General features: G+C 41.8%; 1 protein-coding gene across 6 annotated transcripts in view; it reads left to right on the forward strand.

Moving 5' to 3' along the window:
- LOC121275666 (FH1/FH2 domain-containing protein 3-like) overlaps positions 1 to 18,003 on the forward strand; it is a 592,370-nt gene that overhangs the window by 407,536 nt on the left and 166,831 nt on the right. For all 6 annotated transcript variants that reach the window (XM_041183184.1, XM_041183185.1, XM_041183186.1 and 3 more), the window contains exons 8-9: positions 7,282 to 7,376; positions 12,115 to 12,258. In XM_041183184.1, coding sequence (XP_041039118.1) covers positions 7,282 to 7,376; positions 12,115 to 12,258 — 239 coding nt within the window. The remainder of the gene's footprint in view (positions 1 to 7,281; positions 7,377 to 12,114; positions 12,259 to 18,003) is intronic.

An 18,003-nucleotide genomic window follows, 5' to 3' on the forward strand; every position in this document is an offset into this window, starting at 1 on the left:
AAGGAACCTCAGTAAAATTGAAAGCAATGGGACTCTGGGGAGGTAGGGGATGGGGAGCGGGGGGCAGTGGGTAGGGGGATCTCTCCACTGATTGGAATCATGCCACATGCAAAGGAGAATGGTTGTGGTTGTTAGATGCCAATCATCCCAGAACATCACTGCTGCAGGAATTGGTTAGGGCATTGTCATAGGCCCAACCATATTCAGCTTCAATGATCTTCCAATCGCTTGGAAATGTTCACTGATGATTGCGCAGCTCTCAGCTCCATTCACAACTCCTTAGATAATTAAGTAGTCCATGCCCACTTGCAGTAAGATCTGGACAACATTTTGGCTTGAGCTGATAAGTAACGAATAACTTTCGTGCCACACAAGTACCAGGCAATGAGTATCTCCAACAAAAGTGAGTCTAAGCACCTCTCATCGACATTCAATGCTGTTACCATCATTAAATCCCCCACCATCAACATTGAGGGTCATCATTGACCAGAAGCTTAACTGAACTAGCCAAGTACATTCTGGGGCTACAGGTCAGAGGCTGGGAATTCTGTGGCGAGTAACTCACCTCCTGACTCTCCAAAGCTTGTCCACCATGGAAAAGGCACAAGTCAGGAGTGTGATGGAATACTCTCCACTTGCCTAGATGGGTGCAGCTCCAAGAACAGTCATAAAACTCGACACCAGGGTAAAACCTGTTTCAATTGGTTCCACATCCACCACCTTAAACATTCTCTCCCTCAACCACCAACACATTGTGGTTGCAGTTTGTACAGTGATGTAGTGCAACTTGCCAAGGCTTGTCAGCACCACCTCTCAAACCCGTGACCTCTGCAACCTCAAAGGGCAAGGGCAGCATGCATATTTCCCTGCAATTATACACCATCCTGACTTGGAAATATATTACCGTTTCTTTGTTGTCACTGGGTCACAATCCTGGAAGCCTTTCCCTCCCAGAGAGGAAAAAGCAGTAAAAACTGGGAAATAGGGATAGTGGTCAGAATTGGCCTTGTATCCCTTAAAATGGAACACCAGTAAAACTTGGAAGTAAGAGTACTGGTCCACACTGTTTTTTTTCCTTCTGGTCTGGGAGCACCTTCACCACACGGGCTGCAGCACTTCACTAAGGTGGTTCACTATGCCTTCTTGAGTGCAATTAGGGATGGCCGATATATGCTGGTCTTACCACATAAATAAATGGGAAAACAAAGTCTGTTCCATAGGTCCACTACCCTATATTTGGGGGAAAGGGGAGGACAGAAATTGGCTCCAATCTGCATTGATTGGGAAAAAGTTAAATAGTAGTAGCAACAGACGATGTGCTGACATTATTATGTTGCTGATTACATCATTTCAGGTTTCTGAACATATGTAAAAAGGCTTTGCTGGATGTTTCACCAAGATGACACTGCTTCAAAAGGCTTCATAGTATATTTACTTCCCATCTGTCTACTGTCTAGCATCATGTCAGGCAGCCTTTTACTCACAACCTAATGTTCTTTCTTTATGCCTGACTTCAAGAAGAAAAGTTGTAGTGAGGCAATATTTCCAACTGATCATATATCTCCTGTTCTGGACTGGAAGAATCTATTCCACATGTCTGTTCAATCCACCCCCCCTGCGCCCCTGTTTATGATATGTAATTGAATGTTTGAATATATTTTTCATGTGGAGACCCATGGAACTTGGAAGGTCTCCCAACACCTTTGGTAATTAATTTCAATGCTGAGAACTGGTTCATTTTTTTTAAAAAAAGAAGTGAGGAATTAGAATCCTGGATCGCAAGCATTTGAATTCTTTGGTACAGGGTTGCAAATTGCTTTGTTTAAATGTCACTTCCTTGACTGTTTCACCTCAAAGTGTAATGTGGATTTGTGGTTGGTACAAATTGGCTCAAAGATTCCTGCTAACCTAACTACCCTTTGTGTGGAGTGCTAAATGAACCAGCAAACCGTGGATGTGGCTTTCAGCTGCAATCATTAATATTTGCCTTCTGGCCTTTCCAATACTGATTTTTTTTTTTATATTCTTGCCCTTCAAAATGCATCCATAGTTCTTTTGTGTGCAACATCTGCCAAACCAATGCTCTGCATGCTTCTGAAGATAATGAACTAGGTTTTGATAAATGTTCAGAAGCCAACAGAGCATTGCTACAATTGCTGCTACTCTTGGACTAAATTTGAGAGGATAATGCCATTTTTTTTTTTTGCATAATTGTTGATTGTGGTACAGCAATCCTGCTGACCTCAAAGGCCCAAGAAAGTATGTGTTTGTGGGAAGCAGAACCTGATTTTTCCATACATCTGCAGTCATTTGATAATGACATTGCCTCATTCCAGTCGGTAGGGCATTCCACGTGGCTGCACATTACTTCTGAAAGCAGGACTACAGCAGGACTCCATCCCCTTGTGCCGGTGAGCAAAAAGCTGAGTGGTCACAACGATGGCTCAAACCCAACCGGCGTCATCTCCACTGACCATGGGACAATCTGGGAAGGAGATTGACTTGGGTCGTCTTAGCAGGGTCAGTTGAGAACAGATTTAGGATCCATGTGCTGAAGCTTCTTAAAAACACTGGCTGAGAATTTCCTCTGAGGTGCTCCCACTTAGCTGGCACCTCTTGATAGTAGAATCACAAAATGAAGTAGGACAGAAGGAGGCCATTTGGCCCATTGTGCCTCTGCCAGCTCTTTGAAAGAGCTACCTAAAACACTTCCCTGCTTTTTGTTAATAGCCCCAGATTTTTTTCTTTTCAAGTACTTATCCAATTCCTTTTTGAAAGTTACAGTTGAATCTGCTTTCACTGCCCTTTCAAGCAGTATATTCCACATTATTAAAACTCATTGCAGAAGAAAAATGTTTTTTTTCCTCTCTCCTCTGGTTCCTTTGCCATAAGATCATAAGATATAGGAGCCCTTCCATGTTCCTGCCTTTTCCCCATAATCCTCGATTCCCAATCACCTTAAACCTGTGTCCTCTGGTAACCCACTCTCCTGCCCCTGGAAACAGTTTCTTCCTATTCAATTTACCGAAATCCTTCCAAATTTTTAGTACCTCTATTAAATCTCCCCTTAACCTTCTCATTTCTAAAGGGAACAATTCCAGCTTCTCTAATCTCTCCAAATAACAGAATTCCTTCACCCTTTTTTAGCAATCGTATTAGTTTGTTCAGCTACCTTCAAAGGTTTGTATTGCTGACCCCCTGGTCTCTTCGAAATGGTACGATATGATTTTTTGTCACCTCTCCTTATTTCCTTTTTGTAACATGCACCACTTCACACTTCTCTGCATTAAATTTCATCTGTCATATAACTGTCCATTTCACCAGTCTATCTATGATGCCTATTACTGTCCTCACTATTTACTACCTTTCTGAGTTTTGATGTGATCTGCAAACTTTGAAATTATGTCCCGTGTACCAAATACTGATAATATTCATCAAAAAGAGAAAGGGTCCTTTTACCAAACCTCGGGGAGCACCACTGTATATATGCTTCCAGTTTGATAAACAACCGTTTGCTACTACTCTGTTTTCTATCTCTTAGCCAGTCTTATCTCCACATAACTGTCGTCCCTACAAGCCTATTAAAGTGCTACCTTGAAAGTCCAGACACACACCAACTGCACAATCCTCATCAACCCTTTCCATTACTTCAACAAATTCAAGCAAGTTGGCAAACATGATTTACCTTTTAACAAATCTGTGTTGGCTGTCAATGATTGACCTGAACCTTTCCAAGCGACATTAATATTGTCTCCAATTATTGTTCCTAAAACTTTTTCGCCGTTGATGTTAGGCTTTTTGGCCTGCAGTTGCCAGGTTTATCCCTCTTGATTTTTTTCAAAAAGTTGTAAATTTGCAATTCTGGTCCCCAGGCACCACTCACGTATCCGGGGAGGATTGGAAGATTGTGGCTACAGCCCCTGTGACCTTCACTCTTACCTCTCTCAACAACCTAGGATGCATCCCATTTCCAATGGGTGACCTTTCCATTTTGACTGCTGGCAACTTTTTAAGTAACTCCTATTTGTACTGTACCCCAATTTATCTACTACCCCCTCTGTTACTGTCACATCCTCTTACTTTGTGATGTACTCCTATTATCTACAGCTGTGCCTTCTGCCCCCATTAGATGACCTCTACTTTGGTCCCACATGTCATTTTGCTATCTTTTTCCTATTTATACGGATAAAAAATACTATGGTGTTCCTTTTATCTTACCTTTATTTTCAGCTCTGAGTTAGAATGTTATGGGTTCAAGTCTGATCCCAAGGGCAGGATTTTCACCTGAGCCAGTGGGCAGGCGCACCCTTGACCTGCTCGAGCGTGAAATGACGGGTGTTGATGTCAGCCGAGCGTGCCGATGTCAATGCGCAGTCGCGCGATAGCTGGGTTGGCGATTATGCGCCAGAGCCGGCAGGATGCCCACTGACAATTAAAAGGCCTGTTAAGACCCTAAAGTTAACAATTAAGGTAAACTTCTTGTTGCCCATTCAAACTTTAGTTGGCAGGCAGGCGGAAAGGCTAAGCAGCCTTTGCATTTTTTTGTGGAAAACTCATCCACAGGCAGGCTGAGGTTTCCAAAAGCAAATAAAAATAATATAAAAACTTCATTTTTCCATTAAAAACATGTCCCTGTTCATGTGACAGAGTCACATGAGACTTTTTTCCATGTTTATGTTCTTTATTATTCTTGTTTAATATCTCTTCATCTCCCTGAGGCAGCTCTGTGCCTCAGGGAGATTACGAAACTCTCAGTCATGCGCATGCGCGTAGTTCATGATCAGCCCACGCACCATCCCCCCTCCCCCCCTGCACAGACAGCGCTCAGCGCTGCTGCTCATGTATCACGCTGGCTGGGCCTTAATTGGCCTGCCAGTGTGAAATCGAGGTGCAGTGCCAATCCCGCACGCCAAGGGCAAAATTCTGCCCCGTGTCATGAGCACAACAATCGAGGCTGATGCTCCAGTGTAGTGCTGAGGGAGTGCTGCGCAGTCAGAGGTGCCATCTTTCAGCTGAGATGTTAAACAAAGGGCCCATCTGTCCTCTCAGGTAGCCATAAAAGATCCCATCGCACTATTTCGATGGAGTTATCCCTGCTGTCCTGGCCAATATTGATCCATCAGTCAACACAACAAAAAAACAGGTTACCTGGTCATCATCACATTTCTCTTTGTGGAAGTTTGCTGTATTCAAATTAGTTGCCACATTACCTATGGTGCAGTGACTACACTTCAGTAATTACTTCGTTGGCTGTAAAGCACTTTGGGATGTCCAGCGGCAGTGCTGTAGAAATGCAACTCTTTTTCTTTTACCCTCTGATCTTCTCTCATACATTCTCTTTGCCCCTCTTGTTTCCTGTTTCAGTTCCCCGCCACACTGATGGTGTCAACTGCCACCTTTCTTTATCTGAATAAAAATTTTTGACTTCCAAGGTTGGAATCCCAAGAAGTGTTGTAATTTTTCCATACGCGAGTGCAAAGTGTCCCTTTGGATAGCAACCCAAATTTGCTGAACTGATCACGGGGCAAGTTGGGCGAATGTTGTCCAGCACGCATTCCCAATACAGCCAATTCACCTAACTTGGCTGCTTCATTTCATTGCAAGATGCAATTAGACAGAGGATAGGTGCTTTCCATTGTCGGGAAAGGAAAATCAGGAAAGCCAGCTCCCTGATCCCTCTTTGTTGCACTTCTTCTAAACAATTGGTTACAGTGCCACAGTCAGTGTGCTCGGAATCGGCTGCTTGATCAGTCTCACAGTTGAGGAGCCCGGGGGCAATCTTAAAGAAAGTGAAGCCATTGAATGCAAATGCTTCATGAGTGAAACCAGACTTGACTTTGGCCTTAAACGAGTAGAGTCTGGCTTCTGACTGGCTTCATGCATTACCCAACAGCCACCAGCTAACAGGCATTATGCTGAGACTCAAGCTCTGAGGGAAATGATGAACAAAATACATATAAATGAAAACACGGGAATTAGGGCATTTTCAAGTCACTTAATTGTAGCATAGGTCCAGAAAATGGAAGTTGAAAAAACATTGTAGTTGTTCCAATAAAGGACAAAGGTAAATAATGCCCATCCAGGACCATTTCCATCTTTAAAGGATGCTCTCTAGCCTTTTACTGAGGCATTGGCACCAGGCCACTGGGGCTGAACTTCCTCTGCTGTAGTTTTAGCAGAATTTCTTGAAATATGACATTTCCAGCAGTCCCTGCAGAGGAGTGATGAAAAGTGGGACCTACATCTCCCCTCACTTGGACATGTATGTCCGTGAAGGCAAGACTAAGGATAGGGGCTCCCAACATTCTCACTTTCCGATCCGAGAACCTATAGGAGACCCAGTGTAAAATCGGCCACTGTTACACCTGCGATAAAAGGCCTCCATCCTGGTATAAGTGAACCCACTAAGAGAGGGGTTCCAGGCCTACTTTCCAAACATAAGTGAGAAGAGAACCGGGGGCTTAACAATCAATTTTTGGGAAATGGTCAAGGACTACCCCCTATAGGTCAATTAGACGAAACTCTTTGGCTTCTGCCGACATAAGATGTGGCATGATCAGTGCCATCAGTTGAGGGTGGGCATGACACCCACGGGGTTTATTGACTACACAATTTCAGGTCCGTTGTCTCATTCACAAATAAGAATGATTCCCATATTGACAATTCTTACGCCAACTGTCCATATCTAGAAGGTACCAGGCATTGAGGGATTCTGCTCCTAATCCTAATCATCAATTGTAGCAGAAGTAGACTTTCTTTCATGTAAGTACTGGAAAAACTCATCAGGTCAGCCAGCATCTGTGGAGAGAGAAATGGGGCTAACGTTTCTAGTCCAACATAACTCTTCCAGCACTTTGTTTTTATTTCAGATTTCTCCAGCATTTGCTTTTATCTCTTTTAATCCACTATGCCAACTGGCTAATCGACTGAAGCGGTGTCACGTATAATGTATGCTACCACCTCAATATGTGGTTCCTGCCTCCATAAGGTAGCAGTGTTAGGATAATGTATTGTTAAGGTTAAGGATAAACAGGTGGGGAGAGTACTGATTGATTAAGTATCTTAAGCACATATTAAAAGAGACTTGTGGGACACTGGGTTCGTAGGTCAGGAGCAGACATATGTAATACTGCGTTCTGTAAATAAACCAACTATCAAAAGGAATTGTGCCTAGTTTCATAATTCATCTGGCTTGGGATCCATTTATCAAGCAGGGTCTGCAGCTCATGTGGAATTCTGGGGCCAGACTGTTAACATTGTGCCTGTAACATTTCCCTTCAGGTGTGCGACCATGGTCAAACATTATGGAAATACTGGATGAAAAAGATGGGATTGACACTGAGCTTCTCGTTTATGCAATGACTTTAATAAATAAGGTTTGTGTAACATTTGGTTGAATTTCATGTGTTCATTGTCCTGTAATGTAGTGACCACTGAAGTGGTTTTTGAACCAATGCTTTCCTGCATTGCTTGTTGGACGTTTAATGGTGATGATGCAGGACATGATTTTCAAAGCTGCCCTGGGCCTGTTTTAATTGCATTTGACAAAAATTGGAAATACTAATGTTCTTGGGTTTTGTCATCATGGCTGTTGAATATGAAACCTTTGGACCGATGATTTTTGTCTGTGCAGCTCAGCTGGATGAACTTGCTTTCAAACAAACTACAGTGCATTTTCCTCCATCTAGCAGTAAAGTTGGTCAGATTAGAACATTGCAGAACCCGCTTAATACTCTTTCCAGTTCCTGCTAACTGTTAATGAATGCTGATAACGTCTTGCCGTTACCTTAAAATGCAACATAAAATCAAAAAGGAGCTCCCTCTTAAACAGGGTCAGAGGTGACTGACATTTGTGCCACCCAGTGGTGTGAACTGAATGTGCACCCAAGGCTCTTCACGGACCATTTTCTAAATCTGGGTTTGGTAGGGGGGTGTGGGGGGCGGGGCGGGGTTGGGGGGAGGCGGGGTTGGGGGGGTGTGATTGGAGGGAAGTTGGGAAGGTGTTGAGTGAGAGACAGAGACAATGTCAGCAGGCAAGACAATTTGCTGTAAACATCACCCAGAGTTGTGTTGGTGCCCGCAGAGCTACGGCAGAGACTTGGGATCCCCTTGTCCATCTGTGGGGCATATCAGTGAGGGATAATTGGGCAATAAATTCTGTGCCCACCAGTGATGACCACATCTTGTGGATGAATTAAAAAAAACCTAAAAATGGGCAAAATGCCTGAAATAGTGACAGAGGTGCAGGAGTAAGGATTGAGAGCCTCTTGATTTGTAACTTTTTCTCCCCTTCAATGAGTGGTAAAGCTATAGAAATTAGAAGCTCAAGCATGATCTCATTGAATGGCAGAGCGGGCTTGAAGGGATGAATGACCTACTCCTGCCCCTGGTTCTTAATGTTTTTCTGACTGTGTAATAACACACCAAGTATGGATAAAGATGTCATAAGTAAGGTTAATAGATTAAAGCATTAGGCAGCATTATGGCTGGAATCTATGCTTGCTGTATTATGCAGTTTGCTTACATCAAACTGCTTTTTTGTAGCAGTTCCATTATCCAGGGATTCAAAAATCAAACTTCACTTGTGGTGACACGACTGATATTTGTAATGTTTGATAGTATAATGCCAAAGGGCATTGTTGAAATCCTTCTGGTAATCGCAGCTGGCCATAACCCCATCATTATGCTGCATGCAATGTTGATGTGCATTCCTTGCATTATTCTAATACCGATCTTATCATCCATTCCATTATATAGATAATGTTCATCCACCTGCTATAATTAGAATAATTATATGAAATAAATTTGCCTTTTCTCACCTCTAGCTAACTACTTAAATTAATCCAGTAAAGTATGTGTAATGGGTTTAGAATTTTTCAGATTCTAGCTTCTTTTTCTACATAATTAAAACTAGAGTTCTTGTTGTAGAGAAGTTTTTGGTGCTGAGTTTACCTAGAAGGGAATGTGTATATCAGAACGTTAAAAAAATAGTTGAGCCTGTTCCTCAATTCAGAATGATCATGACTGATCTTGGGTTTCAACTCAACTTTTCTGCCTGCTCCCCATACTCCCGATGTCCTGAGAGACTAAAAATGTGTTTGCCTCATCCTTAAATGTATTCAACGTTGGAGCATCCACAAATCTCTTGGGGTGGAGAATTCCAAAGATTCACAACCCCTTGAGTGAAGAAATTTCTCCTCATCTCAGTCTGAAATGATTTGCCTGAAACTATTCCCCCGTGTTCTAGATTCCCAAGTCAGGGAAGCAACACCTTAGAATATACCTGTTAAGCCCCTTCATAATCTTGAATGTTCCAATGAAATTTTGTCGTGTTCTTCTAAACTCCAGAGAATATACATCTAATTTACTCAGCCTCACCACAAAGGACATCCCTCTCATGCCAGGGGCCAATTTATTAAACCCTTGCTATACTGCCTCCAATGCCAAAATTCCATCCAGTCCATGAGCCCTTGGCTCATTATCTGCTGATGCTTCATCCTGAGCTGCTTTCTTTGGTAGCTTTTGTCAATGATGTTTTGCTGGTGCCTTATACTCTCAGGGGGCCGGGCAAGGAGGCAGGTCCCAAAGTCTACCTCAGCTGGAATGGGAATTGAACCCATCCTGTTGGCATTATTCTGCACCACATACTAGCCATCTAGTCAAATGAGCTAACAGACCCATTGAGTCCCTTGAGTTTCTCCAGCACTTCTTTCTTCTACTGATATAATTACCTGGATTTTTTTTACGATTTTTAAGCCCCTATGTTACCAGCTGTTTTTGATGTGTAACTTTTGTCTTCTACTGTGAAGACAGAGACAAAATATTTGGTCAATGTCTCTGTCATTTTCTCCTTCCAAATGATAATTTCTCCTGTCTCTGCTTCTAAAGGGACTGATATTTACTTTAGCTACTCTCTTCCTTTTTAAGAGGTTTTACAGGTATTTAAATCTGGTTTTTATATTCCTGGCTAGTTTACTCTCATATTCTACTTTTTCCTTGTGTGGCCCTTTGCTGATTTATAATACACTCCCAATCCTCAGACTTACTAATATGCTTTGCACCATTATAAGCATCCTCTTTTACTCTAATATTATCCTTAACCACCTCCGTACGCCACAAATAGATCTTCCTTGCTGAGTTTTTATTTTTCAAAGGAATATATTTTTTGTTGAACATTTTGAATTGTTTCTTTAAATGTTTTTCTTTGTTCATTTACAGCCATACCTTTTAGTCTATTTACCCAATCAACCTTAGCCAGCTCTCCCCTCATTCCTATATAATTGGCTTTCTTTAAGTTTAAGATTTTTGTTTTGTGATTGGATTAAGCCGTTGTCAAACTTAATGTGGATAACACTTGATCAGAAATAGTTCTATCCCTGGTTGGTTCCACAACATATTGCACCAGAAAACTTTCACTAAAGCATTCTAAGAATTCATCTTCCAGACCACATTTACCAATTTGATCGGTCCAGTCTTTAAGAAGATTAAAGCCCCTGAAAACTATTTCATTGGCTTTGTTACAAACTCCAATGATTTCTTCTTTAATGCTCTGTCCAATGGTATGACTAGGGGGATCTACAAACTGTTTGGCCTATGATAGGGGGCCTATAATGACTAGATGGCTAGTATGTGGTGCAGAATTATGCCGACAGCGTGGGTTCAATTCCCATTCCAGCCCGGTAGACTTTGGGACCTGCCTCCTTGCCCAGTCCCCTGAGAGTATAAGGCACCAGCAAAACACTATTGACAAAAGCTACCAAAGAAAGCATCTCAGGATGTTTTCTGTCGCTTGCTATCCCTATTCTCCACCCATACTCACTCTGCTTACTGATTTCTGGAGCCAAGATCCTTTTTTACTAATGCCCTTTATGTCATCTTTTATTATCAGGGTTACCCTCCACCTCTTCCACTCTGCCTGTCCTTTCAAAATGTTGTGTACCCTGGAATATTTATTTCCCAACTTTAGTTGCTTTGTAACCATGGTTCTGTCATGGTGGTTGGATCTAAACCATTTATTTGTGCTGTTTATGCATCTATCTCATTGCAGATGTTTTGCAATGGAGTTCAGCTTTATTTTTAATACTACAATTCTCAGACCTTACTCTCTGCCCTATTACCAGTGAACGCTCTTGTCCCCAGTGCCACTCTTTACCCACATCGATATACATTCCTAATGCCTCAACTTTTATCTTTAAATTTCTAAATCTCTCTTCACCCAAACCCTCTTCTCACTCTCTTAATTTAAAGCCATTTTTCCTATTCTGACCATATTTGCTGGTGAACTCTTGTTTTTATGTTCTGGTCCTTCTTGTCACATTCTGGTTACCATTACCCATATTGCTACCCTGCACTATTGCCTCGTCCTTTCTCTTGAACTTGCCAAATCGTCCATGTGAACCCAACACCCACTTGCCTCACTATTTTGTTTAAAGTCCTCACTACTCATTCCTCGTTGCAATCAGGCTGCATCGCCTCCACTCTGTGCTTTCCATTCCTGCCTGAACAATGGCAAGGGAGCTTGGTAGCCAGAAGCTCAAAGGTGAAGTAATCCCCATTATCTCGGCACTTTCATCATTTTAGCCCATTCATCATTGTTTCTCATTCATACATCACAGTTCATAATGAACAGCAGAGTGTGAGTTGAGGGAGACTATGGTGGATGATGAGTGAGGTGATGGGTGGATAGAGTGTTAGCAGGTAGATTGAAGTGTTCTGGAAGCTTAGCACAATTTTTTCAAACAAATTTTTCAGTTTTGAAATGCACTTTGCCCTGAAATTACTTTCTTGAAGTATTAGTGTAGAAATGCAATCTAATGAAATTCCTTTCCGTTCTATTTTAATTCATCCTGAGTGAAGATGTTAATGGCCCTGGTTAAAATAATGAAGTCCACATAAATGTGGAGTGTGTGTATGCTCATAATCAGGTACAATTCCTGCAAAAGCACTAACGTTTCCCTGTCTAAATTTGGTCTAGATGGTGATTTAGGGCAGAGAAATGCTGACTGCAAATCTCCTTTAGAGCCTCTTTTATAGATGCATTTTTAGTGTGCTTATTTAACAGTTTCTCTCTCTTAATGGAATGAATGTATTCATGTGCTCTGTTGGAATTCCCAGACATTGGCAGGTTTGCCTGATCAAGATTCCTTCTATGATGTAGTGGACTGTCTGGAAGAACAAGGGATGGAAGCTATTTCGCAGAGGCATTTGAACAAAAAAGGAACTGACTTGGATTTGGTCGAACAATTCAATATTTATGAGGTAATATTTCACACTCCTGCAATAATGTGAACACAATGACATCGTTTTACGAAAGCTGCTGGGGAGGAAGAGCTTTGTGGCTGTATGTCATTCTGAAAGGTTGCCTGAGGCATTGCCCATGTGGGCCTATATTTAAGCCAGCAGATATCAGGGGAATTAAGCTGCAGTTGTTGAAATGAAGCACTTTGGAACAGAAAATTGTTTGGCCGTAAAATTATGAAACTGCAGAAACTATAAGAGTCCAGTAAGCAACTTAAACAGGTTAGCCTTTCACTGAAAAGATGGAACATTTTATAGGTATTCTGTTAAGCATTCATGTGGGTCAATAATTTGTGCAATAGGAAAAACAACACTGTTCGATGGCAACAAGCTTTAGTCTCTGGCCAAGATGCAGTCATGTCAGAGGCATAAAAATGTATAAACCAATACTTTTTCCCCCACATCATTTGCTACTGCGATAATCCACCTTGGCAATAGCTCACCCAAGTGGTCGTTATTCAAGTGCGAGCTTATGAGTGTCAGGAAACTATTGAGCCTTGGTTAAGGGCAGCACTGCTAAGCTAGCTATCGGCCTCAACTACAAATATTTACAGAGAAGTGACTAGGTAGCGATCAGCTGGGAGGCATCATGACTGACTTTAACTCTCGTAAGTTGTCATCCAAGCCCCATTACTTTTCTATGCGTGTACCACTATAACTCTCCAGAAAAGTTAGAACAAAACATACGATCAGTGGTGATGGTACATTTGAGATGTGCATAAGAGAAGGTGTCACTACCTTACTTTCTCAGTCATTATGGATGTTGACAACAGAAGTTGGGAACCAAATGCATGGGGGAATTGCGGCCAAACATACCTCATTGTTCTGAAGTGAACTAGGATGGAAAAATAAAGATACCACGGATTGCAATAGCAATGCAAAGGAAGAGAAAAGGTCAGCATCTTTACAGAGAAATGATGAGTTAATACTCTGACAGGTACACACACAAAATAATAATTTTTTTTCTCTTTGCAGATACTGACTGACCCACTGTTTATTTCAAATATTTTTTTTTTTAAATGTGGCAATTAATTAATTTTTGTTTTAGTGACATCGTTTCTGGAACTTTGTCGAAAAGCATAATTTTAATAGAAAAAAAGACATCTGTAATAAAGCATTTATTTTTTTTCAAAACAAAATAAAAAAGGATAGCTCTAAATCCTGCAGCAGTTTTTTTATCAATAGATAAAGCCTTCATGGATCATTCTCTGCTAATATCCATGGACAGGCTCTGTGGAGTTTAGTATGGTCTGCAGTGCTCCTTTCTGATTTGTGCACATTCCTTCCCTTTGTGTGCAGTAAATCTATTGGATGTGTCCATTCCCCTATCCCCACCATATGCCATAGATCTATCTGATCACTTCCATTATATACATCCTCATTGCTATTCTCGGGGCCATAGTAAAGTCTCTTGGGATTTAATACATCATTGCTATTAAAGATGTTGAATTCCTCAATTGGATCCTTCTCAGTCTCCTTGTGTCCATTGTAAAGAAGTTTAGCTCCAGCAGCCTTGTAACTCAGGTGTCTGATATCTGGTATTGGCCCCTCTTCCAATAATGTGTTGGATTTCCTGTCTATGACGCAATATCCCTTTCCCGGCTTGGCCCCACACACTATGGTTTGTATTCTATGACGCGAGGTATACAACCCAAGATCCTAACAGCTTTAAATACCACAGTCACATCCACAAGTTGGTTCAGCAATCCATCCACCAACACTAAATCCTTTCCCATTATTTCTGGCACAGTTTAGCTCCTATCTTTCTTTCTTAGCTTCAATACTTTTCCATTTCTCAACTCCATTTGTCAGCCTGTCCAGATCCCATTGCTTTTGATATGTTTGTAATGCCCCTGCCCCCCATCTTTGTATCACATGCAAATTTTGATCATTTTGCCTCTCGTCCCAGTTTCAAACTGATAGCAGATACCATAGCCTAGTGGTTATTGTCCTGCAGTGAGTAACCCAGAGGTTGTGTGTTCAAATCATACTATGGCAATTGTTAAATTGAATATAATGACAACTACCACCCTCTAATCATGGGAGAGAAAGCATAGGTCAGTTAAACCCCACACATACTATCAAAGTAGAGAAATTCTAAACAGCAGAAGTGTGCATGAATGACACCAAAATCCTGGTGGATAGTCAATACTGAGGAGGACTGCAACATGTTACAGGAGGACATTAATAAACCTGCAGAATGGACAGCTAATTGGGAACTGATACACAGCACAGGAAAGGTGGTACATTTTGCTAGGAAGAATAGGGAGGACACTCATAACTTGGAAGGTGCAAGGCACGTTGGGGTAGAGGAACAAAGGGATCTCTGAGTGCAAATAGATCAATCATGAAAGCTATACCACAGGTTAGCAAGACCAAAAGAAAAGCAAACCAAGCACGAGGCTTTATCTTTAGATGGATAGACTTAAAATGTTATGCAAAGCCTGTATCAAGACTTGATCAGGCCACACTTGGAGTGCTGCGTGAAGTTCTGGTTGCCATATATAAAGGATATGGGGGCTTTGGTGAGAGTGCAGAGAAGGTTTACAAAGATCAAAACAGAAACGCAAGGGAATCCATATCAGGAAAGGATAAACAAGCTGGATCTCTTTCTTTTGGGGAAAAAAATGGCTGAGGGGTGACCTAACAGAGGTCTTTAAAGTTCGAAAGAATGCTTGTGCATATTGAGCATAACGAGAGGCCATCAAAAGAAGATAGTCACCAGGAAATCCAATAAGGAATTCAGCAGAAACGTCTTTATCCAAAGAGTGGTAAAAATGTGGCACCTGCTACCACCCAAAGCAGTTGAAGTGAATAATAGGGATGCATTTAAAGAAGAACTAGAAAATCATTTGAGGAAGAAAAGTATAGGTGGTTATGACGTTAGATTCAGGTGACCAAAGATGGAAGGAGGCTCAAGTGGTGCATAAGCATGAGCACTGACTGTTTGGGCCAAATGGCTTGTTTCTGGGCCATATATCCTATGTAAAATTTATTTTCATCAATTTCTCATTATGGGAGCTTCTAGGTAGGGGATACTCAAGCCATGGTTAACTAAAGAAGTCAAATTGAAAGAAAAAACATAAAATGTGGTAAAGATTTGTGGTAAGCCAGAAGATTGGGAAAATTTTAAAAACTAACAAAAGATGACCAAAAAAATAGAGGGGGAAAATAAACTGAGGGTAAATGAGCAAGTAATATAAAAACAGACAGTAAGAGTTTCTTTAAATACATAAAAAGGAGGAGAGAGGCCAAAGTGAACATAGGGCAGGATTTTCCCCCAGTAGGGAGTGAAGTTGAAGTGCGGGGGCGAGGAGGTGCGCCTCCGAACGACGCCCCCAATTGGGGGTGAGCCGCCATTTTATGTGGGCGGGCCAATTAAAGCCTGCCCAGCGTGAAGTCCGCATAGAAGCGCAATGCAATCCCTGTACGTGCGGTGGGGGAATCCCTAAACCCGAGAGTGCGCTCTTTTGCGCATGCGCACGAAAGAGTGTACTCGTCTCCCTGGGGCTAAGTGCTGCCTCAGGGAGATTGCCTCTACTGTCAAAAATATTAAAAATAGAAAAAAAAATCCTTGACATGTCCCCTCATGTGACACTTTAATTAATTTTTTTTAAACCCTATATGAAACCTCATCTCGCCCGTGGAGGAGGTTTCATGCTTTTTCTAATTCCTGCTGGGGCTCCTGACCTGCCCACCAATCTTAAGGTTTGACGGGCAGGTCCACTAATTACTTTAATGACTCTGTCAATGGCCTCAATTGGCCATTGACAGGTCGGCGGGTGCACAGCTGATTTTGCTGGCCCCCGCCTACCTGAAAATTTAAATGGGGCGGGGTGACGTCAGGAGCTCCATCCGACATCACCGTGCATCACTTTATGCGTCGGTGAGCGGGCCCCACCCCCCGCTCGCCGACCGGAAAATCCTGCCCATAAGCTCCTTAGAGAATGAGGCTGGGGAAATAATAATGGGGAACCAGGAAACGGCAGAGGAGTTGAATAAATACTTTGCACCAGTCTTCACGGTAGAAGACACTAATAGCATCCCCAAAATACAAATAACCAAGGGGTAAAAGTGAGGGGGGGAGGAAATAAATACAATAACTATCACTGGAGAAAAAATACTAGGGAAACTAATGGGACTAAAGGCCTATAAGTCCCCTGGACTTGATGGGTTCCATCCCAGGATATTAAAGGAAGTAGCTACAGAGATAATGGATGCCCTGATAGTAATCTTCCAAGAATCCTTAGATTCTGGAAAAGTTCTAGAAGTTAGAAAACTGCCAATGTAACACCCTTATTTAAATAGGGAGGGAGACAAAAGACAGGTGACTATAGGCCAGTTAGCTTAACATCAGTCATTAGGAAAATGTTAGAGTCTATTATAAAGGATGTAATAACAGAGCATTTAGAAATACATAATATAATCAAGCAGTCAGTTTGGCTTCATGAAGGGGAAATCATGCCTGAAAAATTTATTTAATTTCTTTGAGGAGCTAACAAGCAGCATAGATAAAGGGGAATCAGCAGTGTAATATATTTGGATTTTCAAAAGCTGTTTGATAAGGTACTGCACATAAGGCTACTTAATAAGATAAGAGCCCATGGTGTTGTGGGTGGTATATTAGCATGGACAGAGGATTGGCTAACTAATAGAAGACAGAAAATTGGGATAAGGGGGGCATTTTCGGGATGGCAACCTGGAATCAGTGGAGTGTCACAGAGATCAGTGCCGGGGCCACAGTCATTTACGATATATATTAATGACTTGGATGGGGGAAGTGAATGTACTTTTGCCAAATTTGTGAATGACACAAAAATAGGTGGGAAGTCAAGAGGCGAGGATGATGCAAAGAGTCTGCAGAGGGGTATAGACAGGTTAAGTGAGTGGGCAAAAACTTGGCTGATGGAATATAATGTGGGAAAATGTGAGGTTATGTACTTTGACAGGAAGAATAGAGGAGCTGAATATTATATAAATGGAGAAAGATTGCAGAAAGCTGCAGCACAGAGGGATTTGGGGGTCCTCGTGCATGAATCACAAAAAGCTAGGATAAAAGTCCAACAGATAATAGGGAAGGCAAATGGAATGTTGGCCTTTATTTCAAAGAGAATGGAATATAAAAATAGGAAAGTCTTGCTAAAACTATACCAGGCACGAATTAGACCACACCTAGAATACTGTGAACAATTTTATCCCCTTATCTAAGGAAAGATATACTGGCATTGGAGGCAGTCGAGAGAAGGTTCACCAGGTTGATCCTGGGGATGGAGGGATTTTCTAATGAGAGGTTGAGTAAGTTGGACCTGTAATCACTGGAGTTTAGAAGAATGAGAAGTGACCTTATTGAAACACACAAGATTCTTAGGGGGCTTGACAGGGTAGATGCTGACAGGCTGTTTTTCCTTTTGTGAGAGCCTAGGACCAAAGGGCATAACCTCATAGGAAGGGGTCACCCATTTAAGACAGAGATGAAGAGGAATTTCTTCTCTCAGAGGGTGCTGAATCTATGGAATTACTTATCATAGAGGGCTGTAGAGGCTGGGTCGATAAGTATATTCAAGGCTGCGATAGACAGGTTTTTTAATCATTAAGGGAATCAAGGGTTATGGGGCAAAGGCAGGAAAGTGGAGTTGAGGATTTTCAGATCAGCCATGATCTCATTGAATGATGGAGCAGACTTGATGGGCCGAATGGCCTACTTCT

The sequence above is a fragment of the Carcharodon carcharias genome, chromosome 3 (genome assembly GCF_017639515.1).
Source record: "Carcharodon carcharias isolate sCarCar2 chromosome 3, sCarCar2.pri, whole genome shotgun sequence".
NCBI lineage: Eukaryota > Metazoa > Chordata > Chondrichthyes > Lamniformes > Lamnidae > Carcharodon > Carcharodon carcharias.